The following is a 27,162-nucleotide window of genomic DNA, read 5'->3' on the forward strand; positions in this document are numbered from 1 at the left end:
TTGATTATTGAGATATCTTTCCTTGTTGAATAATTCTCATTCATTTTGTTATTATTGAGATTCTTGCACATCGTGGTCGAGCCTTAGGCTATATGTTGTGGTAACTTTTGTATTGTTGATTTGGCAAGTTGTGGCATATGGGCACTTGTGGTGTGAGTTGTTATTGTATTGTGATATTGATGCGCTGTGTGAGATAAGAATAGGGGTTAATGTGCATGCGGCAGCATAAGATGAGATTTATGTGCGTGTTGCTAGTAAGGGAATTACTTGAAGCCACATGATGACATAAGGGGGCTAAAGTGCGTGTAGATATTTTAGAAAAAATATTTTCAAAATATCTAAATGAATGACTCACGCGGCGGTATAAGGAAAGGTTATGATTTTGAATTTGTAAAATGTGGAAACGAGGCAGTACCTCAGTTGCGATTCTTGTCGTACATTCTATATTACAGAAGCTTGTTGGTTAAATAGTTTTGTTATCTCTTTATTTACCTTACTTGTATTTGTCCGTATTATTTTCTTGATGTTCTTATCATGTGTTCATTCCTTGTTGCCTTTATTGCTTTAAATTCCATTGTTAGCTTATATTATTGAACTGCTTTATAGTCATTTATTTCCTCATCTTCCATTATTTGCCTGTACTATACTTTGTTTAGTTTCTCTTATCTTAGTAGGTGTCTTGACCTGACCTCGTCACTACTCTATCGAGGTTCGCTTGATACTTACTAGGTACCGTTGCGGTGTAATTATACTAAGCTTCTGCACAATTTTGTGCAGAACCAACTACTTCAGCTCAAGCTAGGCATCAGTAATTTGACCATATATTTTGGAGACTTCAAGGTATACCTGTTTGGTGCTCGTAGGCCTCGGAGTCACCCTCTGTCCTTAGTTCTACTACTGTTTACTCTTTGTTTAGACAGTGTTGTACTAGAGATTTTCAATATATTTCTGTAGAGCTTATGACTCAGTTCCACCGAATGGGAACTCGTCTTGGAGGTAAGATGAGAGCTAGTCACTGATCTTGTTCGGTCTTTTAGGCTCACTGTTACTGCATTTTTCATGTCTTATAGAGTGTGATCCAGCTGCTAAGCAGTGGGTCCAGCTAGTTACCAGTATTATCAGCTGATGTGAGGCACCACTAGTTTGTGAAGACGACATCAATTTCTATATTTCTATTCAGTATGTCTTTTATCTTCAAGTTGTGTCTCGTATCATTTGTACATAGATTCTAGTGCTCCATGACTTTCTTTTTTTTTTGTTTGGTTTATGGGATGTTTGAGTTCACAACTGTATTATGTTTCCTCACTTATTATCTATGAGACTTCATTAGTTTAGCTTTTATTTGTCATCGTCGATATCACCATGGTCTAGCTTTGTGGATTCGTTTGATGAATAATGCTCGTTTGGTGCCATGTCACAGCCTAGATGTCAAAGTGAATTGTGACATTATGTCATTTTGACCTAGCCCAAGTAACCTTTTAGTGGGTCACTTACCTGCTCATTTGACACCCTTCTTGGGATATTTGTACTTTCTACGAAAATATGCTTAATCTTGATACTGTTTTTTCATTTATTATTAAGAATATCAATGGTTTAGCCAAAACTTAGCAAAGTTCTCGTCCACAGCTTGTGAAATCACTTGAGAATTATCGCAATCCCATTTGGCTTATACAATTTATTTCGTCTTATTAAGTAATAGAAGTGTATTACTCAGAAATTAGCACGGCGTGACCTCCAAAGGGATGATGTTGGCAGAATGTCCCCATTTTTATGGTCTTAGAAAATGTCCTTCTTTTTACTTAAATACCATAGTTTTTCTAAATACTTTAAAGCTTAAAATTTTTGTTTAATGGTGGAAAATAAAAGTTAATGATTGATTTTTTATTAAAATCGTTTGAATGTTGATAATTTGTGCTTACACTTTTAATTCAGATACAGATTTTGGTGATTTACAGTAATAATCTCAAAACTTCATTGTTGGACCTTAGAAAGTGTTTAAGAAGATAAAGTGTGTCCTTTTAATTTGGTGTTGTTCAACTAAATTGGTAATTGAGGATTGTTCGTGCTGGTATTTGAAAGCTTTATTTCAAATTGAGATCATTTGGAGTAGATGTGGGATGGTTTGATCTAAATTAAAGTTGCTAATTCGAAAAACACTTTGTTAAAACAATCCAGAAAAAATGCCAATTTGTTAGATTTTGATGAATAACTTAACAGATAAGTAGACAAACATAGCATAACCTCTACCGACCGGGTAGAAAATCCCTGAAGAGCAGTAAGTATGAAAATCCGGCAAACTTCAATGAACAACTTAACAGATAGGTAGAGTAATAATAACATTAACTCTATCAGATTGGTAAAAAATCCTGAAAAGAGAAAGTATGACAATACGGTTGACTTCGATGAACAATTTAATCCGGTAAAGAACCCCCTAAAGAGTTTGTGCAGGTCCGAAGTTATTTTTTAAAGACATTCCGCTAAATTCACCTCCAAAAAGTTTGTTTTGCGTCAATCAACCTATTCCCCCGTCACGATAAGGTTCTACAAAGGAGTTTTTCCTTTCTATACAATATTTGAAACTTATTTAGCAAAATTGTTCGTATTTTGTATATTACCCGCCTTAAACAAGTTTTATTTATAATTTATATACAATCTATTATTAGTGCCTTAAATTATAAATTCTTTGCTTGGAAAAGGGCATAAATGAAGGAAACGAAATCCAAATTGTCCTTCCATCTAAATAAGACTCATTCCAGTTGTTTGTTACCTATTTTTAACCATAATTAATGCAACTCTTCTCTCTTTTTGTCATAATTACCTGTTTTAAAAAAAAAATAATGTATGGTACAATAGCATACGAAGTAAAAATAAATTTCAAATAATTAATACAAAATTTGATATATCTACAACAACATACATACTAAAAATAAATTTCATACAACTAATTATAATGTATACAACTTATTTACAAGTTATGAACAACTTTTATACATCACTCTTACTCAATTAAATACAGCTACAACATCATACAATTTAAATACAAATTTTTTATAATATATCTTTTGTATGTATTTTGTATATGATTTGTATATATTTTGTATGTGGTGTGTTCTTCTGCTTTTTCTTCAAATTTTAATCTGAAAATCCAGCCTAATCTAATCTAATCTTCACCAAATACCCTCAAAATCGTGATATGAACTCCATAGAATATTCTCAATCGTTCCCAATAACATCCAATCCAAATAATAATAATATTTTTTGAAAAATCCCAATTTGAAATCAAGGCTTCGAAGCTTTTTAATGACTCGTTGTTGTTCTCAAAGGTCAGGAGAAACCTCCCATGATCCAGTGAAATCTACACATCAACCTGTTGCTTTGGGAGGTGGCATCGCGAACTGTCCACCAGCAATTATTATCAGAGAAGTACAGAGTGAATAAGAACAAAGAGAGAGACGAAGAGAGATTATCAGAGAAAAAAAGTGAGGAAGAACAAAGAGAGATTATTGGGTAATTGGCCGAAGGTGTGGGAGTCAGTTACCAAATTAAGAGGCTACAATCAAGGGACACTCATTTAAAACTAGTTTGTATATAATTGATAAATTGTAAGAAGGGTAAATAAGTTTCATATATAGTATAGATAGGTAAAAATCCCCTCTACAAACCTAGTAAAAATGGCGTGTGGTAGCCATTATTTAAGGTGGTATTTATTTTTTATCCAGCAATTCTAATGTTGAGCAAAAATAGCTACTACTCTATTCAAAGTTAATATGAAAAGACATTTTTACCCTTTCTTCAACTATTTTTCTTCCCAAACCCTCGCTTTCTCTCTCTGCATCGAACTTGAGAAAGATCCCCTGACAACATTAGCTACTGATCATCCTCTCGGACATCAATTGTGTCCCAAATCTCAAACACAGCATTTAACACATTGGAAACGATTGAGATCCAGAGAAAAAGGAGAGAAAAAAAATCTCTCTCAAAAGTCAGAGAGAGAACGGAAGGAGCTAACCATTTGATAGAGAAAACAAAGAAAATGGGATTAATAGTTTCGAATTCCTTACTGCTCTTATAGAGTTGGAGATTAACGGAGACATGTCTAAACCATTTGAAGACAGGCTGTGCTACTATAGTCTTGAACTTAGAGTTTCAAGTTCAGAAAATAAGGACATCTAGTCGTGAACTTAGAGTTACAAGTTCAAAAGTTAAGGACATGTAGTCCTAAACTTAGACTTACAAGCTCAAAAACTAAGGACATGTAGTCCTTACAAGCTCATAAATTAAGGACAGCTAGTCCTGAACTTATAGTAACAAGCTCATAATTTAAGGACACTTGGTCCTGAACTTAGAGTTGGAAGTTCAAAAATTAAGGACACTTGGTCCTTAACTTAGAGTTACAAGCACAGAAATTAAGGATAGGTAGTCCTTAACTTAGAGTTACAAGCACAGAAATTAAGAACATGTAGTCTTGAACTTCGAGTTCCAAGTTCAAAAGTTAAGGACATGTAGTCCTAAACTTAGACTTACAAGCTCATAAATTAAAGACAGTTAGTCCTGAACTTAGACTTACAAGCTCATAAATTAAAGACAGTTAGTCCTGAACTTATAGTAATAAGCTCATAAGTTAAAGACACTTGGTCCTGAACTTTATGAGCAGAAGGGTATTTCGTTCGGGCGAATAAAAGTTTATTAAAGCAATGGCTAAAGACTAAAGACATTTTAAACAGTGACTTAAAAGTAAATACATATCGTATTAGTGACTAATTGTGCACTTCCCCCACAAACCCACAAACCCACAATGAAAGTATTAATAAGAAGAATAATTTGACTAATCTATCACTTATTAATTTTTTAATCTTTGTCTATTTACGTGGTTCTTAATTCTAGTAAAATTCATGTTAAGGGTAAAGCTAAGAAATTATAATTAGTTATCTCCTAATTTTCTATAATGACTGGGAACAACTAATTTAGTATACATAACAACTAAATGAAAAGGGATTTTTGGCCAAAAACATCCCTGCACGTCGATTGAACTTGTAACTCTCTAAAAAGCTCCAAATAAGAAATTACACCTCAGCAAAGACAGTAATGCTCCTTCGATCTCAAGAATAAATGCTCTTCACAGTAAATTACTTATCTTCATATGAACGTCATATTTAACAAAATCCATGGCCCATTGGGTTGACTTAAGTAGAAAACTGGAAGCAGCAGACAAATGTTTGTTGTAAAAATAATATGTAGCTCCCAACAGATTATCCATGGAAAATTAAGCTAGCATATAAAAATGATGATAACCTAATAACCCCCTCCACACAATATCCACAGGCATGACTTACAATAGCACTCAACAGAAAAAGCTTGATACAGGTTAAAGAAACTTCAATTAAAGAAGGGAAAATAACGTGGTTTGAGAAAGTCTTATTCACTGAAATCAATGCTGCCACTGCGAGAGCTGCTGGCGTTGCGACTATGTAAGGACAGGCCTCTCATGTGGCCAGAAAGAGTAGAACCCTCAGACTTGTTTTCTTGGAAGAACCGTTCTCTCTCAACATGCTTTGAAGGAGGTGGAGGTATTGTGACAGCTGCTCTTCCGGTGTTGTTTTCTTGCTTCTGTTCTGTAGGCGCTGGCCTTATAAGGGGACGATGTAGCATATTCCCTGGAACTGCAGATCCTAGCAATCCAAAAGTACGTTCTACTTGGCAGTCTTCATCTTCAGGCAGTAGCCGAGCTTTTCCTTTTCTTATTCTATGAAGTTGACCATAATGTTAGAAACCAAAGCAACAATAGAGTCATCCAAATACAAAAGGCTGGTTTTTAAGAGGTAACCAACAGCAATGATTCAAAGTTCAAAAAGAAACTACCAGTATATTTCTCACGGTTCCATGTGAAGTCTGACATTCTAAGAAGGCATACCTTCGGAAAAGCTGTTCAGCCTCCTCTTCTTCATCTGATTGCCCATGATCATGTGGATTTGATGTGGAGGTTGGCCAAGCAGAAAGAAGTGCATCATGTCTTTTGAGAACTCTATCAAGCTTCTCGTTCAGCTCCACTGCTTGGGAGACCACCTTTTCATCCCTGGAATATGCGAGCATGGATTAATCTTTGATATATGCAAAAAGATATGTAGGAATAGAGATGTAAATCTAAGCTCATCAAAAGAAATTAAAGGAAAGGACACGAAAATGTCCAACGCTCAAAAATCAGAGCAACAGTAATCAGCAGTGTTCATAATCTTCTTCGCTGGTGGCAGGTTGATGTGTTCCATTTCACTTTATCTTACCTATAAACATTTGAAAATAGAAATTATATCTGCAAAGTGTTTCAGAACTTTCTTGCTTCCACATCTGTTTCTCTTCAAATTTTCTGCACGGAATCTACAAAAGCCGATTAAATTGCATTGACTTGATTCCCCTCTTCTTGTTGTGTCTCTTTTTAGAAATTTCTGTCTCTTGTGCTTTACTATTGTAGCACTTCCGATTCTTATATTGCATTAATTTGAATTGATAGTTCATTCATTCTTGCTGGTATCTTAGTTAGATATTTTGCATGCTTGCTCCGTTATTGTACTACCCTATTGTAGCTCTTTGCTGGTTTAGTGGCAGTGAAAATTTAGCACCCCTTAGACTATAGTGGCTGTGGTGAGCAATGATAAAGTAAGGTAATATCCTCGGTTGGGGTGGGGGGTAGGGTGTAAGGGAACCTCTAGGCTGAGAGTTGGGTCCTGGAGCATAGGGGCATTGACGGGGAAGTCTATGAGTTAGCAAAGATTCTCCGGAAGAGGAAAATCAATAGCTTGTGTCCAGGAGGAGGGGGTGGGTGGGGGGGGGGGGTTTAGGAGGAAGAATGGAGTAAGCATCCTAGTTGATAGGGAACTTAGAGAGCTAGTGGTAGAGGTTAGGATGGTGATGACAGGTTGATGGCTATTAAGATAGTTGTGGGAGGGTTTACTTTAAACATAATTAGTGCTTACGCGCCTCAAGTGAGTTTGGACGAGGAGCTTAATAGGCGCTTCTAGGAGGACTTAGATGGGTTGGTGCGGGGAATTCCGGACACCGAGAAACTTATCATAGGAGGAGATTTTAATGGACACATTGGGAAATGGAAAAAAAGGGTTGTGTCTAGTCTACCTAGGATCGGGTGGGAAGCCTTGACTGCTTCCCACTAAGGACAAAGCTCAGGAGTTGGGGCAGAAGTTGTTGGCTATGGGAGCCTAGAGGAGTAGTTGGACGCAAGTTGTATGTGAACCGTGACAGCAAACTGTATTAGAGAAGCTGCGAGAGAGGTGTTAGGGGTCTTGAATGGTTTCTCTGGTCCACAAAGGGACCAGGTGGTAGAATGAAGAGGTCAAAGGAAAAGTGAAAGCCAAGAAAGCAGCGTATTGAATCTAGTAAAGAGCATAGACGAGGTGGAGAAGAGGGGTAACAAGGAGTGGTACAAGAAGGCTAAGAAGGAGGAAAAGTTAGCGGCCACAAGACTGCAGCATTTGGACGTTTGTATGAAGAACTTGGGGAGAAAAAAGGGATAAGAAAATGTACAGGCTGGCCAAGGTGAGAGAAAAGAAGGCTTGTAATTCGGATCAAGTGAAGTGCATAAAAGACAAGGGTAGAGTTTTGATGGATGAGGCACAGATTAGGCGGAGATGGCAGTCATACTTCCATAAACTCTTGAATGAAGGAGAGGATAGGAACATTGTGCTCGGTGGTTTGGAGCACTCCGTGAGTCATCAAGATTTTGGATACTATAGGCGCACAAGAGTTGGAGAGGTCTAGGGAGCTAAATGTAGGATGAGCAGGGTAGAGCGATTCGGCCAGACGAAATCCCTGTATAATTCTTGAAGAACGCGGGTAAGGCAAGCTTGGAATGGCTCTCTGGGTTGTTTAATGTCACTTTTATGACGAAGAAGATGCTTGAACAATAGAGGTGGAGCACGATGATTCCGTTAGTAAAAGAACAAGGGTGATATCAAAAAATGCAACAACTATAGGGGCATCAAGCTGTTAAGCCATACGATGAAAGTTTGGGAGAGGATGACAGAAGGGAGGGTGAGAAGAAGTGTGTCTATTTTCGAGAACAGATCGATTTCATGCTGAGTTGGTCGATTACGGAAGCCATTCATCTTGTAAGTAAATTGGTGGAGCAGTATAGGTCAATGAGGAAAGACTTGCATATGGTGCTTCATTGACCTAGAGAAAGCATATGATAAAGTCCCGAGAGAGATTCTACGGAGATGCTTGGAGGTTAAAGGTGTCCATTCTTACATATTTTGAAACCTAGACTTGGGAAAGGCGATTTTGGCGTGAAGACTTTCATACAAGACTTTGGGGTAAGTGATTTATACATTTTTGGTATTATATCAAGAATCTACATGGATTATTAACACCTAAAACATGGAATTTTGAGGGAAATTTGGGGGGTTTTCCTACAACTTAAGAGAGTGAAAATCGAGGATTCGAAGGTCGATTTAGACTTAGTTTTGAAATCTAATCACAAATTTGGACTAGTGGAGTTATGGGTAGTCGGGATCTACCCCTTGACTCGGGTTCTGACCATGTGGGCTCGGGTAGACTTTTGTTGAAATTTTAGGAATTATGCAAGATTGAAGCTTTATTGTTTGGAATCAAATTCCTATAGCTTTATCTGATGTTATTGAGTTGTTTTTGGCTAGATTCGAGCCGTTCGGACACTGATTTGCATGGGAAAGCGTATTTGAAGTATTGATTTGGCTGGTTTGAGGTAAGTATCTTGCCTAGCCTTGGTTTGAGACACTAGTTGCTTGAATTGTTGATAATGGCTACGTACCGAGGGTCACGAACATACGGGGGATGAGAATGTGTGCGTGCACCGAGTTTTTATCCATGCTTAGGGTAGTGCTTAGGCTATGTTATGCCTTGAAATGAATACTAAGCTTCATGTTATCATGCTTCATATGTTTGTACCCCTTTGTGAGCTACTTGAATTATGCTAGAGATCATGTGTAGGTTAATCTCCTGCTCAAACATGATAACTGCTATTTTGTGGCGTATATGCCTAAACTGAGCTATGGTAGCACACTCTGCACAAGCATACACTTTATCATGTCACTTTTATCAGTCCATGAGTATGTGATTTAATATCCATTGTTTGTATGCTTGTATTCTTCTATATGTCTCTGTGTGATATGGACTGGATTGCACGTGAGTGATCCGTGCGGTTTGAATAATAATTGCACGTGAGTATTCCGTGCCATTGTTACATTAAGGGACGTGAGTTGTCCGTGCAGCGTGTGGATAAGGATTCATCCCCTAGGGTCGTCCTCTCATGTTTCTCTCTTGATGACATACACGCAGTATGAGAAAAACTAATCAGTGTTTGATTTTTGCATCTCTTCTCTATTTGCAAATACTTTGGGTGTATAACATATTTTTATCGTATATCTTCTCTATATGCTAGTTTTGAAATTTCTACATGCCTCTTTATGCATATCTTCTCTATATGCTAGTTCTAAAATGTATATACGCCTCTTTATGCATATCTTCTCTATATGCTATTTTGACGGGAAGGTGAAGGCACGGTACATAGCTTCTCTATATGTTAACTTGCGCACAATGACTTGGTTCTTAATGCATATCTTCTCCATATGCTAATATTGAAGATCCTTTGATGATAAACGCATATCTCCTCTATATGGTGAGTTGTTAAAACTGTTATAAGACTTGCCACATCTTCTCTATGTGCACTGATTTGGTTATATCTGTGTTTATGGAAATACATAAAGCAAAACTACTCTATATTTATATCAAAAGGGACCTAGATTCCTATTAGGTAAAAGCAGGTTCATCTTGGAGGGGCCGCAACCTTGTCTTTAGTATCAGGGTCTGTGCACGCGGCGCTGGCCGCAGAGCATAGGTTGATTGCGCTGACAACGAATACGCGCTGGGGCGTGACCTGTTGGCATCTGCCTGCGGCTGGGCGCTAGCGAGGGCCATTGATGGGGCGACATAGACACAGGCACACTTGTCACTTGGCACGGCCAAGACCACGAGGTCGTCCATGGCATTAGGTGTTGGAAGGCTTTCCAGGGCGCTATGAGGCACGTCCAAAGGGGTCATGGGGCATGGCTGGAAAGCCGCCCATGATATTAGGTTCACATATAGAAATCTAAGTAAAGGGCAGCCCGGTGCATTAAGCTCCCGCTATGCGCGGGGTCCGGGGAAGGGTCGGACCACAAGTGTCTATTATACGCAATCTTACCCTGCATTTCTGCAAGAGATATAGAAATCTAAGTAATTAATCAAAAAAGTAGTAGTGTTATACGAGATTTAGGAAGGGGAGCACGGGTTCACATGAACCAACCCCCCTTCCATGTGAATCTCCCCCGCCCATACATACCTGCCCAAATTTGTAAGTTAAGGGCTGAGGGGGTTTCAATATCTCGAAACTTTCACGCTTTATATCGAAGATGGAAAATTGCATCATAGTTGTGCTTCTTATTATACTTCATTTCACGTCTTCCACAGTTAGTTGAAAGTCTAGAGTCTAGCACTAATTAAAAAAGGAACTCCAAAGGTGAACTCCAGCTTATTCATTTTTCCTTGTTATTGTACTTGTTCTTTAAATTTTACTTTGGCTTTCCTAACGAAAAAAGCTTAACCTTCTCTTTCCATCGTAAATGAACCTAAGCATCAAACACTTTGATATACCACATGGAATGGGAAAGAAACAAAGCAAACTCTAACGAAATCCTTCCGAAGTGGGTGTAGAACCAAACTGATGCCCAATTTCGCATATGGGACCCCTTATACAGATGTATCTCAAATATGGTACTCTCCTCTATCACTTACCCAGCATGTTCAATAGAAAACAAAAGGGTCTATCAAGAAGTCATTTGGTGCGAAAGAAAGTGGTTCTCCTTGCTTCTACACTGACCACCACATAGCAATTGAATTCAGGACTCAGGAAGCATTACCGAGAACTTATAGCAAGATGCATCACACGTTGCTTTTGAAACGAACATTGCTCCACAAGATCGAGTGTGAACTCATCCTTTGCTCCCTTCAGGAAGAAAAATAAAAGAAATTACAGCCCGTACCTCAGCATCTCCTAGGTGCTATACTTTACTAATATTATCTTACCTTCTCCAAAGATAAAGGAAAAAGAAATTACAGCCAAAACTGCTTATCAGAAAGGAATGACTGAAAGCTGAGAACTATACTACCAATATGTACACGTTATATGATTTTGAGTCTATGACCATATTGAACCCAGACGAAAAATGGCACGTTTTAATTGGACTTAGTGTATGCACGTTAGACATTGACAGTTGGCTTAAATATATGCAAACATAATAACTCGAGCAATCATACATCATGTCAAGACAATGAACTAAATACAAAATCTACTTTCTTCCAGGTATGCCAGAAAAGAACAGATCTCTGACAAATAATACCTCTTGAACGAAGAGCAAATCGAACAAAATTGCCTGGACAAAACTTGTGTCAATGACAAGTAACCATTTATTTCAATAGCTATAATACCATAAAATTATCACTAAAAATTAAACCTTAGGTAGCAGAATTGGTAATGGTGACTTGAGAAAATGATTCCAATGATACCAACCACTGTACATAACCCTATTAAAGAACGTAGAAACTTACAGATGTTAGATTACCCCCGACATACCTCAGGATGCTGAGTGTTGACGGTATCAAGGACTTCCCTTAGAACCTCTAGGGCAGCGGCAGCCTTCTGTAGGATACTGCATTATACAGAAGCTCTCTCACTAAATAAATTTAACGCCTAAAGATTCAACAAAAAGGTGAAGGCTAAAACAGCTTACAAAAAGTTAGAAAAAAAAAAAAAAAAAAAAAAAAGAGGAAGATTTTAACTCCAAGCATTTGCGTTGCACATCAGGGTACATTTGTGTTCGATTATTTGAAACAAATCTACTTCAGCAGCCTTCTTTTCCAGATTTATTGGAAGACACGTGACTATGAATTGTATAATCATCAGATTGGTTACAGATTTCTAGTAACGCAATATTTCGTAAAGGTCCCATCATATTAAAATTCACTTAAGAGTATGGTGAAGCAGCAAAGTCAAGAACATATGCAAATAAATGATGAAGAAGAAAAAAAACTATGAAAGAGGAGAATGTAAACAGCCCAATGCTGCAAGGTAGTAAAAAGGGAAGGAGTGATGGAACTATAATAACAGAGAGAAGAAATTGACGATAAACGGACCTCAAGAGAAGTGAAGAATGTTGATCTTTCAGGCTTGCTCGACTTCTGATTTTCTGACTACTTCGTTAGAAGGGAAGAGTACAGGCTCTCTATGGATAGTTTGGTTCTGGTTCTTGATCCTCGGGGTTTAGGGAAGACATTTTTTTTGGTTGGGTCTTTGTTGACATGAGACTATGCAACAGAGTAGACATGTCAAACCCCCTTTAACCTTGGGCACAAACCCATTTAGGTTTTACTTATTAATTAACATTTCTATGAAACAAGAGCTGGTGGGAACCAGAGTGTAACATTTTGGATAGTCTAACATTCTGTTTATCATTTTTAAGTTTCTAACTCAAAAAACTTCTAATGACATCTTAAATCATGTAGCTATATAGAAAAGAGTCATAAAAAGTTGCTATAAAAGTTCCATAAGAGCCAGAATATGAACGGAACTTTCTCGTAGAATTTTAAATTCCTATTCCTCCAGGTGCTGGCTCGGCAGAAGCATCCATCGAGAGAACAATCAGGATGCAGCCTGCACTAGGAATGAGGATATAGAGAGCAGAGAAAGGACAAAATGAGCATTTTCTTCTCCATTTAGGCCACAAATCAACAGAGGAGATGGCTTTATTCATCAATGTCTTAAACTTCTAAGACTACCTGGTACACTAAAACCAAGAGAACTGTTTTAACGAATTCTTTTCATTCTCCCATTAAAAGTATGGCACAATATGGCATTTACCTGTTGTCAGGAAATTTTTGAGGCTCTGCTTGTGGGAATTTTATTTCACATCTAGGAGAGACATGATCATTGTCTCGTTGATTATGTTTATTCTCATTTGCGGGAGCATGCGGTTCGGAGGAGACGAGAGGTCTTTGAGGAAACTGCACACCTGCACTCTGAAAAATCAAATCTCAAGCATTACCAAAGGGTATTAAGAGTTCTACACCATCATAAAAGATAGCAATTGTGCAGATAATATGTTACTTGTAAAGAAGAAAAAACAGGATCCAGAAAATTTACAAGTAACTTGCAGTACACATTGAAAAGGTATATTTTTTTAACTCTCTACTGACACATATTAGATGACTTGGCTCCCCGCGTGCCATTGAAAATACAAAGTTGAATAATTCTTTCAGAGAGTAGGGGTAAGAAAACCCTTCAGACAATAACCATGAGAGTATGGGTCCAATATTTATGTATAGCAATAAACCAAAAGTCATATTGTTCAACCTTTCATATCAAAAAATAGAATATCCAAACAAAATGTAAGCAGACAAATCATGATGTTCATGAACAAAAATAGCAGTCAACAGAAAAATGCCCAAGACATTTCTCTACGGGAATCCAAACTTTGAGAGAGGAGGCCCCACACAACAAAAGAGATCACCATGCAAACTGAATGGAGGCAATGATATGACTTCCATTATCTCCTTAACAACCCCACCGCAACCCTGGATTCTACTAGGAGTGTGACGACCCGACAGGTCGTTTTGAGCTTTAGCGTTGCATTCGGTGGTTTGAGACTTTGAGTAGCTTCATATAATGTATTATGACTTGCGTTTTGATTTTCGATTGGTTTGGGATTGATTTGGAAGAATGATTCTCGATTTAGAAGCTTTAAGTTGGAAGAGTTGACCAAGGTTTGACTGTTGTATAAATGGACTCGAAATCGGGTTTTGATGGTTCCGATAAGTTTATATTATGATTTTGGACTTGTACGTATGTTCAGATTTGGTTTTGGAGGTTTTTGGAAGAATTCGACACGATTTGTCGAAAGTTGGCAAGTTGAAGAACTTAAGAGTTCATAGGTTTGACCGAGAATTGACTTTGATGTTATTGGACTCCAATTGTTGTTCCGAGACTTTGGATAGGTCTATATAGTTGAATTGAACTTTTGTACAAAGTTTGGAAGTAATCTGAAGTGTGTAAGTGTGATTCGGACACTTTTTTGAATGAATGAAGATTTAACAACTTAAGAGAAATTCTATCCGGTGTGAGCCTCGATTTTTTGTTGTGATGTTCCCGTGGGTGCTTTGAGCCTTTGGATAAGTTTGGATAACGTATTTGTACTTGTTGGTATAATTGGATGGGTCCTCGAGGGGCTCGGGTATGTTTCGGATTATTGGTTGAGAGACTAGTCAAGTTAAGGATTTGGAGTTTGACCACGGTCAATATCAGGTCAAGCACCTCTTTTCAGTGTTTTGAGTGCACGAGCATGTTTAGCGTGTCTTAAGATTGAAATGCATATATGGTTTATGTCCGGGAGGTTCCGAATGAGTTTTGGGTGCTAAAATGAAGATTTTGCGATTGCTGATTTTTCAAGTGCAACAATTCCAAAAATACCGGTTATGTCCCTAAAAATTTTAGACTTTCTTTAAAACTTCAAAACATCATATCTCTCTCATTTTAAGGCCAAATTGGGTAATTCAAAAGGCTATCTTGGGTGTAATCTCGCAAGGATTATGTTGGGCTTATCAAATGTGAGTTTCGGGATCATCTAGTATCTGATTCAAGCAGGGACAGCTGCTGCATTTTTTTTACTTATTTCGGGATTTAGTCAATTTTTCTCACAAAGTTTTGGAGCTCGGGAAGAGGCAATTTGTGAGAAAGTTTTCATCTACTTTCTCACAAAGTTTTGGAGCTCGGGAAGAGGCAATTTGTGAGAAAGTTTTCATCTACTTCATTGGGGTAAGTAAACCTAACTCGAATTTATGATTATAACATGAATCTATTGTTGATTTTGGCTCTAAATCAAGGAATCTTAAAGAAGAAAAGGGGGTTTTGGCTTGAAAGAGAAGAAAGCATATTTTTGGGGTTTTGGCAAAACTTTTCTAAAGTGAAAAATGGAGATTTGAACCTCAATTTGGAGTTGGTTTTGGATAAAACATGTATATTTGGACTCGTATTGGAATGGGTGTTCGGGATTTGTGAGTTTTGTCGGGTTTCGGGGTGCGGGACCCAAGTTGACTTTTTGGTTGATTTGAGTATTTGATTAAAGATTCGATCTTTATCATTTGGGTTTGATTCCTATGACATTATTTGATGTTATTGAGTTATTTTTGGCTAGATTCGAGTCGTTTGGAGGCCAATTCGCGCAGGAAAGCGTTTTAGAGTATTAATTTGGCTTGTTTGAGGTAAATATCTTGCCTAATCTTGTTGAAGGAATAACCCTTAGGATAAGACTTCGTTTGTTAATTGAAATGTGTGAGAAGCGGTGTATATACGAGGTGACAAGCATATATACGGGTGCTATGTATATTCATGATCGGGGTAGTGTTTAGGCGGAACTTTGCCTTTATTTGAATATTGTGCTTCATGCTATCATGCTTTAAAGGTTTGTATGACTACGTGAGTTCCATAAATCATGCTAGAGATCATGTGTAGGTGTTGATTTCCTATTGAGCATGATGTTTGTTGTTGTACGGCGTATCCGCCTGATTTGAGTTGTAGCTATACACTCGCACATGCATACACCTTAGCATGCTATATTCTTCCATCCATGAACATGTGATTTGATATCCATTATTCGTATACATGTATTCTTGTATATGCCTTCTGTGTGAGGGACTGGATTGGCAGCACATGAGTGGTCCGTGCGGGATGAGCTATTCTGGCACGTGAGTTGATCGTGCGGTAATATGATTATGGCAGGTGAGTTGTCCGTGCGGTTATTATTGGCACGTGAGTTATCCGTGCAGCGTGTGGATAAGAATCCATCCCCCTAGGGTCATTCTATCATGTTTCTCTCTTGATGATGTACGCGCAAGTTGTGAGAAACCGACGGGTTTCTAGTTGACGTGGTTTATGGAATTTGGATCCTTGGTTGGACTTTGCATTTCTTCTCTATTTGCAAACTCCTTGAATGTATACATGATTTTACTACATATCTTCTCTATATGCTAGCTCTGAAATGTATACATGTCTTTATACATGTCTTCTCTATATGCTGTCTTACCAGATGAGATGGTTCACGGTATATATCTTCTCTATTTGTGGATCCGTGTGTCGTGACTTATTTAATCATGCATATCTTCTCTATATGCAACTATAGGAGGATTAATTGATATTTCATACGTATCTTCTCTATATACAACTGTTGGAGGACTAATTGATATTTCATGCACATCTTCTCTATATGCAACTGTAGGAGGATTATTTGAAATTCGTGCATATCTTCTCTATGTGCAGTTGTGGAAGTATTATTTAATATTTGACTCATATCTTCTCCATATGTTGAGTTGTTAAACTAGAATAGTACCTGTGTATATCTTTTTTATATGCAATTGTCGATGTGTTTTCTAATATCAAATGCATAACTTCTTTATATGTTGAACTGTTAAGAGACGGGCATACATCTCCTTTATGTGCATTGTTTGGTGGTACTTGTATTTCATGTTTAAGACTCTGATTCCATTGTTGGGTAGACACATATGTTTTGAGTTGTACATATATATATATATATATATATATATATATATATATATATATATAGTGAGTATCCTTGACCTGAGATCTCGTCACTACTTCACGGAGGTTAGTTAGGATACTTACTGAGTACATGGGTCGGTTGCTCATACTACACTTCTGCACCTTGCGTGCAGATTTTGGAGCTGAGCAGTTGTGGAGGACGAAGCCTTGCATTGGAGATGTATCAGCGTTCCGGATTCAAGCTACCTTTGTTAATGATAGTTTAGAATTTCATTTCCGTTTATGAAAACCTCAAACAGATATTGTATTTATTTCTCACATCAATTTTGTAAATCTAAATCATAGTAGCTCATGACTTGTACTACCAGTCCATGGGTTAGTCGTAGTGAATTCTTTTGTGGTTTTACTTATAATATTGATGATTTCTCCTCGTAGTAGTAACTTATACTGTTTGGCATACCTAGCGGATTAGGTTAGGTGTCATCACGACTTGGTGGGGTTTTGGGTCGTGACAAGGAGGGAGTCAATCCAAAGGGAAAAGCACAAAACAAACTACTTTTGGTTTGATCTCTTCCGTTTTCTACTTACTGTTACTTTGGGATTGACCATGGAGCAGAATAGGATATTCTTTTATGTCCAAAAGGCAATCCACATAATACGTTTAGAATCCACAACTTATCTTTTTAGTGTATTCTTCCTTAGTTCAGGTAAGATTTGATCACTTCTTCTCTAGTTGTATTAATTTCTACTTTCGATGCTTATGCACATCTGAAGTCACAAGGTTGAGCGTCAAAACTGCAGGTGGTGGCTAAATTTGTTGCACATCCATACCTTTTTTAATACATTAGAAATTTTTATAAACACCAAGTTGGTGTGACTATTACAATGTGATTCTAAAATGAATATCATTAGAAACCCCAAAAATCTATCCGACTCTCTAATACAACACAATGATTTTCTGCTTACACCAAAGGTGTACTTGTAAAAGAAAAGAGATCTTTGATTCTTTGTACTCAATTCTGGAATATCATCCCAGTTGCTTGATTTTTTACAGCATTGTTTCACTTGACACCGCATAAGCCACAAGACAAGACCAGGCTACAACTAGCCTTCAGCCCAAAAAGGTTCTGACAAGATCAAGTAAGCCTTACTATCACTAAGTCGAGATGTAAGTTCTTTCCTCCATTCTACATGGCTAGAGGAGCATGAACTTCAGGAGTTGTCTTTAAATACAATCCGCATCAGTAATGTTAAGAGTTATTGAGGACTTGGGTTCCAAACTTCATCCATTGAGCAATGGAACTACGCGAGCTATTTGGGGAAAATACATTCTGAAAGTATAAAACTAGAATGAAATATTTTGTTGATATGGTTTTAGCATTTTTTTGAGAATGGTGACATTTCATTCATCAGCACAAAGATTATGCTGGCAACAGTATTTACAAGTTACAGCCCTTGTATACTTTATAAGGCTTCCAAAAATTGTAAAATAGATTCTGCATCTTCTACAAAAAGCTCATTACGCCAAAAGTGAGAAAATTTAAGATACAATTCATTTTTACTACTTGTATCGAGCTACTCTTATCTCCAAAACACTGCTATTTTTTTCCTTGTTCTTCTCTTTCTTTACTAGATCTACTGCTCCTTTTTCTTCCTTCCTTTCTTCTTTACTTTTCTAATCATAAAAGAACCTTTTACCAGTTACCAAAATTTTCATAACGCATAACTTGGTCAAATTTCTCAGTTTTCAATAACCTTGTGAAAAATTACATCAAAATATATGTGCTAATTTTGAGTTTGCGTAAGCACCGAGCGTAGAGTCAATTAGTTAAAAAACAGATGATGACCATCCTCAAAATTAAGGAGATATAATTAAAGGATTTACACGCAACACCTAGTCTCTTCAACTCTTTCTTTTCTTTTTCAGTACAGTACAGATAGGTCAATGTTTCTCAATAGAATACTGTTATATGTACGGTTAGGGAGAATCTACCTACCACTAACTCATAATATGCAGAATAATACTGAGGGAACCTCCCAGAAGCTCCGCCAAGAGAAGTCTGTGCAGCATCCAGAAGAAGAAATATCTTTTCTCTTACAGGTAGATCTGACTATATAAAGAGAAAGCAAAAATGAACAACCCCTCAGATATTAGGAGCAATAGCAACACCTGAGCATGAAAAATTTAACACGGGGGGGGGGGGGGGGAATAAAAATAAAAGCTGAAAAATTGCAGACCTTTTTCTTTACTATCTTCACAAGTCCCGGAAGGATTCCTGTATCAATAACCTGCTTATGAACAGGTTCTCCGATATTGTTTATCAACATTTCCAGCAACTGCAGTATTAAGTGACAGCCCAGTAAGTATAACCAACAAATGAAGTGTCTTTATAAAGGCTGCTAAACCAGCAAAAAGATTGTTGTACAATCAACGGGACAACAAAATTTCCAATCAGATGGAAAATGTTGGAGAATCTAAATGCACTGACATTTACTGAGAAGAGTTGTGAGTTTGGGCTTTTGCTTCCCAGTCGTTTCTTTATAGCTTTAACGACATCTCTGGCTTGCCTGCTCAAATCAAAGCAATATCATGTCCTTGAGTCATCAATAAGATGCAACCTAAATGCTTGGCAGAAATGTAGCTAAATATGGCTTAGTCATAGTTCCTTAGAAAACTTATTCAACACAAAAATTGGAGTACCACACCAGACTAGCAAGAACTTGGTTTCCACAAGTGAAATGGGGATTTTTAAGAATTATAAAAACTGGATGAGTTTACATTCATTAATCCTAGTAAAAAAAATTCAGCATGTAGTTCCTACCTAGGCATGTCACAGGGACCATGCAAATGAGGGTCTCTATTAACTACATATATTAAACACATAGTAAGGAGCCATAGAATCGGTACCTTTTTTTTTTTTTGGACAAGGTACTTAGAATAGTATTTCGTTGGAGAAACTAGCAAAGTACCACAAAGAATTAAAATTGGCAATAGTAAAGAAACTTGCGAAGCCAACACCTTTTAAACATAGGGAAAAAGTAGTTTCAGCTTTCCCTTTGTTATTGTACTACTTTGTACCAGCTTGGTACCTTACTGGGAGCTCCATTATTTTTTTCTCCTTTTTTTTTCATTTGACATTAGATACTAATCATTTTCAAATAATGAAGTTCTTATTTAAAAGGAATGTTCACAAATTCTATAAGAATCAAAATTAAAAGAAAACGTAACTGTGCCAGATAAAGACTTTATCTAACAGATTTTATACTGGCATGTTTTGCCCTTCTTTCAATGAAATTTTCTTACTTTATAAAAAAAAAAATTAAAAAAAAAAGGGAAGACTTTATGTAACAGATTTAAACTTCATTTTTGGTAAAGTAATAGCTGAAGGTACTAGTACTACCGCCACTCAGTATAAAATTTGAGAGGGAGTTGAAAGAAACTGCCATACTTGTGATCATGTGCAACCAATTCACATATTTCAATATTTTTTGTCCAATCTATTTCAGTGAGTTTGTCACTTGTTGCAGAATTAACAAGCTCTGCTGCCATTCTCCTTATTTTCCAGCTGGAGAAATGAGAATTTTGTCAGAACCTTCATAAATCTTTAGGAAAGTAAGCTATTTACTTCAAGGGGGGGGGGGGAACTAGGCAAAAGCTCCTCTGGGAGTTAGAACCATTTAAGTACGTATCCCATCTGCTGCTAAAAACCCAAAATTGTTGGATCAAACTTAATACCATGCTCAGTTTGCAACATACAATCTATGGGCACAGGTACCAATATTGCAAGTAATCAGTTAGGTGCTAGCACATTTTTCTACGACATAAATGAATGGGATTTACAGCAAATTAAAAGCTGTTTCCCCATGCACCACATCTTACTGGAACTACTACATGTTAACTAGATAAAAACAACCAATTGTTGAGATTTCTTCAACACAAATGGCACAGAACCTTTCTTATTTTTAATATTTTTTCCCACAGAGGGAGTCCTTAATATTTTTAAAAGAAGTGCAATGTAGTCTCTGAAGATTGATTTCCGGCAATTTCATTGCCAAACTTTTATTGGTTTAGTCACCCATGTGGGCACCTTTCAAGTGATCTCTCCAATCCTGACATAATTGGAGAAAGAGGTGAACTTTTTTTTTTTTGTTAATAAGGAGAGAACTAGAAAAAACTGCTTAAAATATCATCTGGAGAGAAAATGGATGATCTCGGTTGCCAAGTTTGGATCTGATGGGAAGGACAACAACGAAGCCAAATAGAAGGTACTAAATGCAAACTATTATGCAGGGACTACATTGAACTTTCTAAAAACACTTCTATTTTCCAGTTGTCTCATAGCAGCTCAGAAATCATGTCTACAAATCTAGCCAAGAACTTCCCTGCGATATATGCTACTTCATCTGCAAGATGCACAACAGGAAATGAATCCAGAAATATTTAATGTGGATAACGTCATGATATTCAGATACCAAACTCTCAGAAGACACAAAGGCCAGATAAAAACATGTAGTTCACATATCAGAAGACTATTGTGGCAAAATGGGCACAAAACAAATGGGACGTGTGCTGAAATCTACAGACAAATGCAACAGAATACAAGAGATTATGCTTATGGAAGTTACTCAATGCTTTGTTTTCGGAATTTTTTTGTGTTGTGTGTGTGTGTGTGGGGGGGGGGGGGATGTACTAGATCCACGAGGTTATGCAACCACAAGAAGCACAAAAAAGAATCCATTGCAAATGTAGTAAGAAGGCGCTAACCTTCAAATAGTTGTGTGTAAAATACTTATTAATAGACAATGACATGGTTATACAAATGCTAACGACCCTTGTTTACAGGGTTGTTGTGGGTGCCACTTGGATCGCACCACCTCAATCAAGAACCCTGATCTAATTTGTACCACCTTCCGAAGAAAAAATGGTGATCCAGTATTCCAGTTAATACTGTGCTATTGATTATGAAAGCCCTGTCTAAACGACCCAAAGATGACTGCATAGTAATCTATAAGTAACAGCAGCAAAAAGCTCCTGGATCAGCTATCCATTAACTCTAAGTATTTGTGCCATAGCCAAGCTGCTAAGCACTAAATCCCCACCCCAAATTTTAAGTTGCAAAAAAAAAGGAATATAAAGACATAAAAAAATAACTTATGTAAGGAAAAGTATCTCCAATAATCTATCCAATCTCCTAATATGGTCCATTTCAGTTTCATCTCAAATAAGTGGCAATTTTCCACCCTGCTTATTTTTTCAAAAGCATTTATATAAGCATCGAGAAGCTCATTATCTGTATAACTTTGTAGTTTGTTCGACATAACACATATACAATTTGCAGATTTGAACTTATCTTTGAAATGCACATGTAATCTTTTGAAGTTGACTTGTAGAAGGGAGCATTTGAACAATGAAACAAAATAGCCAAAGTGAACAAGGTTTGGAAGGATTATCTTCCACTGCCATACGAAGAAGTGAGCGTGCAATCAAGAATGACTTATTCAATAACAAGTTTCAATTATTCCGCTCAGAACTACACTCTATACCGATGAAAAGATTAACACCCTATCCCTTCCTGTACCAGAAGTAAAACCAGTTTGGTTGCTGCAAAATCAACATATAGAAAAAGAAAGCTAGATGAAGATGCAACTCCTGTACGGACCTCTTTAGTAAGAAATAAAAATTTTACCAGGAAAGTGTTTTCTATATAAGTTAATTGTCCCAATATAAAGGTAAGTTATTTTCCGTTCTACTCCTACAAACATATGAACATTGATTCCCTTTCTGCTACTTAGAATTGTCTCCAAGTAGCACCCACCCACCATGTCTCATCTTCACCTCTATTTCACTACCAACTTAATATCCAACCAAACATCCTAGATTTAGAAATCAAAAAATCAGTTTACGTGATCAAATAAGATAATGACACTAGCAGCGCCCAGAATTATTTGGCTAATTCAGCAAGAAATCCAACAACTAGTTGCTTCTCAAATTAGCAGCCAACAGCAATTGTTCCTTAAAACAAAAAGAAACAAAAAAAGAAACAAGTAGAGTATAATCATTTAACACGCATACTCAAATTAATCTAACACAAGTCGTTTTCAGTAACTTCCCACTTTATCCATCCAAATTCAGATCTCACAAAAGCATCTAGATGAGAGAAACTTCCCATTTGAAAAGGGAAAACACCTTACTTGCTAATAGAGAGAAAGAGCAAATGTTCTCGAACAGCAAACTCCTCTAGAATCTCTCATAAATTAAAGCTACCAAAATCTTCTTTTTCCTTTATAAAACTCTGCTTTCGAGATCACTGTACAAGTCACGCAGCTTTATGTACAACGCTTTCCACGAATCAAGTGTTTATAGCTGGGTAAGTTTTTCTATCTTTTTAAATACAAAGAGAAGAGATTCTTTTATGAAAGTGATAATTTCGTGGCTCGGCACCGACTTTCACCCCGAGCCTATTGACTTTCGATTGAACCTAAAGTGACACCGAATTTGTCAGAAAATATTCACCAAGGTTCAAAATGGCACGGCATAGCTATTTTTATGGCTGGATATCCAAAATTAGCCACTATCACTAATATTAATGATTTCTAGCCATTTTAACTTAAAATATATATAATTGACATTTTTGCCCTTCTCCCTTTAAACGTCATGTCCTGTTAGTAAGTTTTCTTTTTTAAATCGCTATTTTTTTAACAAAATCTATTAGGCATAGTGCCTAAGGTTAGTTTTTATATATATCTATATGAAAAATAAAAAATAAAGTACCATGAGATCTTACAAAATGAAAGGTAATAAGCTTTGTGGAATACATGATACCTATTACCAATTTTGAGCTAAGTGGTGCTCAAAATTAGTAGCACAATTTATCCAATGAATGAATGCAATAATTGAGTTACTAAAGCAGTAAAAAAGATGAATACAAACTACCCATGTAAAGTCATTATTCTTGCAAGTCCATATAGTCCAAAGTATGCAAATACTCATTACGGTGTGAGACTTCATTTCCCCTCCTATTTGAGCAACGTATTTTTGCAATAATCTCATTCCAGCAGTACCAACAACAGTAGCAATGGCATACGCTAATTCCAATGTCCAGCAAGCTGAAGCACTAACGGGCACACATTGTTGACACAAAATTGCGTGTGACTTCCAGTTGCAATTTGTTGAGTTTGATGCATAAAGCCATTTGCAAGGTAGTGTATTACTAAAAGACATTGGGTTGTCAATCCACAATACATCCATTAACCTCATTACTCCTCGCAAAAACATGTACACCAACTGATGACCACGACAAAAAAACTGGACAGTAATCCATTCTTGCATTCCAAATGTGCGAGAGTGGACACAAGTACACTCTCCCATGATGGATACAGTATCAACACAAAACAAGTTCAGCTACTGCCTTGTATAGTAGGCCCAACTAAAACAGCCAAACTTTAAAATCAACACTGTGATCCTTGCTTCCATTTTGATTTACATGCCTGTACTTGCCCTCAATACTCCTTCAAGGGAATGAGTACTAAGTACTAATACCACCCATTGAACTTGTATCAAGAGACAAGGCATGAAGACAATATCTTTTCCTGCAAAAAAGAACACAAAGTTAGTAAAAACCAAATCCACCATGCTCTCCTCTATAAGAGGATAAGAGTTGTAAGAGGTTAGAAGGGGATGAGATGACGAGCACAATGGAGGAGGAGATGACTGTTACTACATGGTTCCACCTTGTTCAAATAACCGAGCAAGTTATGCACTAGACAATGGTCCTATTGAGTGGAATTCTTTCGCTCAATTGGACATCATAGGAAGAAAAATTATGAATGATGATAAGCTACAATGTCCCTATTTGAGGATAAGAGTTGCAAGAGGTTAGGAGGGGATGATATGCAGAGCACAATTGAGGAGGATAGGACTGTTACTACATGATTCCACCTTCTTCAAATCCTCTAATTATTATCGTTCACAATCTTTCTTCCTTTGATGTCCAGTTATGCGAAAGAATTTTACTCAATAGGCCCACTGTCCAGTGCATAATTTGCTAGGTGATCAGCCAATTTGTTGCCTTCTCTAAATAAATGTGTTATCCTGGCATTACACATCTCCATTAATCTCCATATTTACTCCACATATTCCACTATTCCCTATGATGTACTCCAAGTCCCCTCAATGACATTTTTTAATAACAAAGAGTTTATTTGCAACCATACATGAGAAAGGTGGTTCTGCTTACAATATCTGAGTGCTTCAAGTATTGATAATGTCTCCACTTCAATGTTGGTTGTTTCATTAATCTCCTACCCAACTGCATGAATAACATCCCCGTGATTGTCCCTTAAGCAAAAACCTATTGCACTCATGCCCGGATTTTCCCTAGCAGCACCATCTGTGTTCATCTTTATCCATCATTCCATAGGAAATTCCCATAACACTTCAGTGACCTTCAATCTTGGTGTATACTGCTCGAGCATTTGCAAAAGGTCTGGCCATTTGTGAGGTACATGATTTAAGTCAGGCTTCCTAACCTTGACAAAAGCTTGCAAAGTAGAGGATACTTGATATATCACTCTACTAACTTGAACCATCTCCTTATATTTGCAACTGTTTCTCCTTTTTCATAGTTCCCAAACGATGATGGATGGAAACACTTGAAAAATTGGTTTGAGTCGAGAAATTACATGAGTTGTCTAACATTTGACCACTGCCTAGAGTAAATTTTTCCATCTAATGATAATCCAGCATGAGAGAAGAAATATGACCATATTCTTGTGGCAGCGTACGATCTAAAAAAGACATGAGCCATGGATTCATCTTGTGGATTGGCACAACACCAATATCTAGAAGTAATAATGTAACCCATTCTCGTTATCACATCATCGAGTGGCAGCTTAACTCTCCACAACTTCCACATAAAGAAAGATATCTTGAAAGTCAATCCTTTAACCCACATCTTCTTGTAAGCATTGTTAGGATCCCTTCTCATTCGTAAATATTCTCATGCCGACTTCACACTAAAAGCATCCTTTGTATCCAACATCCACACCTATTTATCAAGCACATCATGTTCCATTAGAGGTGTTATATTATCAATAATGTGCTCAGCCAACTCCTCTGGTAGTAAATTCCTCAATCTAACGTCTCGGAAGATGAAATCACCTTCACGGAAGAAGATGCTGATGGACTTCTCCTACCGCACAATGACACAATGATAATTTCACTTAACGTCTTAGATTTCAAAATTAAGCGTGTTTTTGTCGATTTTGGGAGTTCTCCCAATATCGTACAATGGAGGGTCCTAGAACAAACGAAGTTGACTGGGAACATCATTCCGGAGACAAAACTTTTGGCCAACTTCAACCTAACAAGTGCCACAACCCAATGAGAAATTTTGTTACCCATGCACGCCGAAGGGGTAACGAAGACCACTTTGTTTGAAGTGGTAGATGGTGACATGGGCTATAATGTGATCTTTAGAAGGTCGTGGATACATGAGATGAAAAATTGTTGTTCTTCCTCTGGTGCATCCAAAATTATATTCCCATCTACAATATCATGCATAATAGCTTCAACACCTGTACCGTTTGTTAGAACATCTAGTCCACTTCCCTGAGAGCACGCAGGTGCACTATTTTGCAAAATATCTTGATTGGGCTGAGGTGTGAAAATCACATATGTCCCATCAAATATTTTTTTAATAATAGCATCAACATATGTACCATCTGTGAGAACTGGTTCAACTGGAGTACAATCTACTCTTTTCTTCATCACAAGAAAGACTTTTCACTAAATCACCACCAGCTGCTGCACCTTCATCAGTACCTTCTTTATTTTGTCCTACATGGACTGATTCAATACATTACTGATGGCATTGAGGACGGAACTGCGCTATTTTGCAAAATATCTTGACTGGACTATGGTGTGAAAACCACATATGTCCCATCACCTATTTTTTCCATGATAGCATCAACATTTGTACCATCTGTGAGAACTGGTTTAATTGGAGTACAGTATGCTCTTTCTTCATCACAAGAAGGACCTTTCACTAAATCTCCACCAGTTTCTACACCTTCATCAATACCTTTTTATTTTGTCCATCGTGGACTGAATCAATATCCATGACTGATGGCACTGAGGATGCATGTGGACAATTTTGCAAAATATCTTGATTGGATTGTGGTGTGAAAACCACATATGTCCCATCACCTATTTTTTCCACAATAGCATCAACATCTTTGCCATTTGTGAGAACTGGTTCAACTGAAGTACAGTCTACTCTTTCTTCATCACAAGAAGGACCTTTCACTAAATCTCCATCAGCTTATACACCTTCATCAATACCTTCTTTATTTTGTCCTTTGTGGACTAATTCAATATCCATGACTGATGGCATTGAACTAGAAGGTGTTGCACCTTCATCAGTAGCCTTTTTATTTTGTCCTCTGCAGACTGCCTCAATATCCATGACTAATGGCATTGAAATAGAAGGTGTTATCTGCTCAAATTCCTTATTGCCATGTGCATCTCGTTT

The 27,162-nt window shown here is 37.2% G+C and overlaps 1 protein-coding gene across 4 annotated transcripts; it reads right to left on the reverse strand.

Annotated features, from left to right (window-relative positions):
• Nucleotides 1–5,115: 5,115 nt before the first annotated feature.
• LOC104235197 (TOM1-like protein 5) lies at nt 5,116–23,136 on the reverse strand. Of its 4 annotated transcripts, XM_070150210.1 has the most exons (11): nt 22,823–23,103; nt 20,929–21,034; nt 20,080–20,196; nt 19,120–19,198; nt 18,869–18,967; nt 18,628–18,741; nt 12,941–13,098; nt 11,657–11,732; nt 10,944–11,029; nt 5,912–6,073; nt 5,116–5,743 (listed from the first exon to the last, which is right to left on the reverse strand). In XM_070150210.1, the coding sequence occupies exons 3-11, from the start codon at nt 20,178–20,180 to the stop codon at nt 5,416–5,418; spliced, it is 1,203 nt and encodes a 400-aa protein (XP_070006311.1). In that variant the 5' UTR covers nt 20,181–20,196; nt 20,929–21,034; nt 22,823–23,103; the 3' UTR covers nt 5,116–5,415. The 4 variants fall into 4 exon arrangements, with proteins under 4 accessions (XP_070006311.1, XP_009787213.1, XP_070006310.1 ...); XM_009788911.2 differs by lacking the exon at nt 20,929–21,034 and having other exon boundaries at nt 22,823–23,136; XM_070150209.1 differs by lacking the exon at nt 20,929–21,034 and having other exon boundaries at nt 22,818–23,103.
• Nucleotides 23,137–27,162: the final 4,026 nt, after the last annotated feature.

Source organism: Nicotiana sylvestris, chromosome 6 (assembly GCF_000393655.2).
Source record: "Nicotiana sylvestris chromosome 6, ASM39365v2, whole genome shotgun sequence".
In the NCBI taxonomy this organism is placed as follows: domain Eukaryota; kingdom Viridiplantae; phylum Streptophyta; class Magnoliopsida; order Solanales; family Solanaceae; genus Nicotiana; species Nicotiana sylvestris.

Coding starts and splice junctions, on each gene's coding strand:
- LOC104235197 (XM_009788911.2), bottom strand. CDS start 20,180: ATGGCAGCAGAGCTTGTTAATTCTGCAACAAGTGACAAACTCACTGAA. Junction 13,099..18,627: donor CTGCATATTATGAGTTAGTG/GTAGGTAGATTC, acceptor TTGATTTTTCAG/AGTGCAGGTGTGCAGTTTCC. Junction 6,074..10,943: donor CATCTTGCTATAAGTTCTCG/GTAATGCTTCCT, acceptor CGCATATTCCAG/GGATGAAAAGGTGGTCTCCC.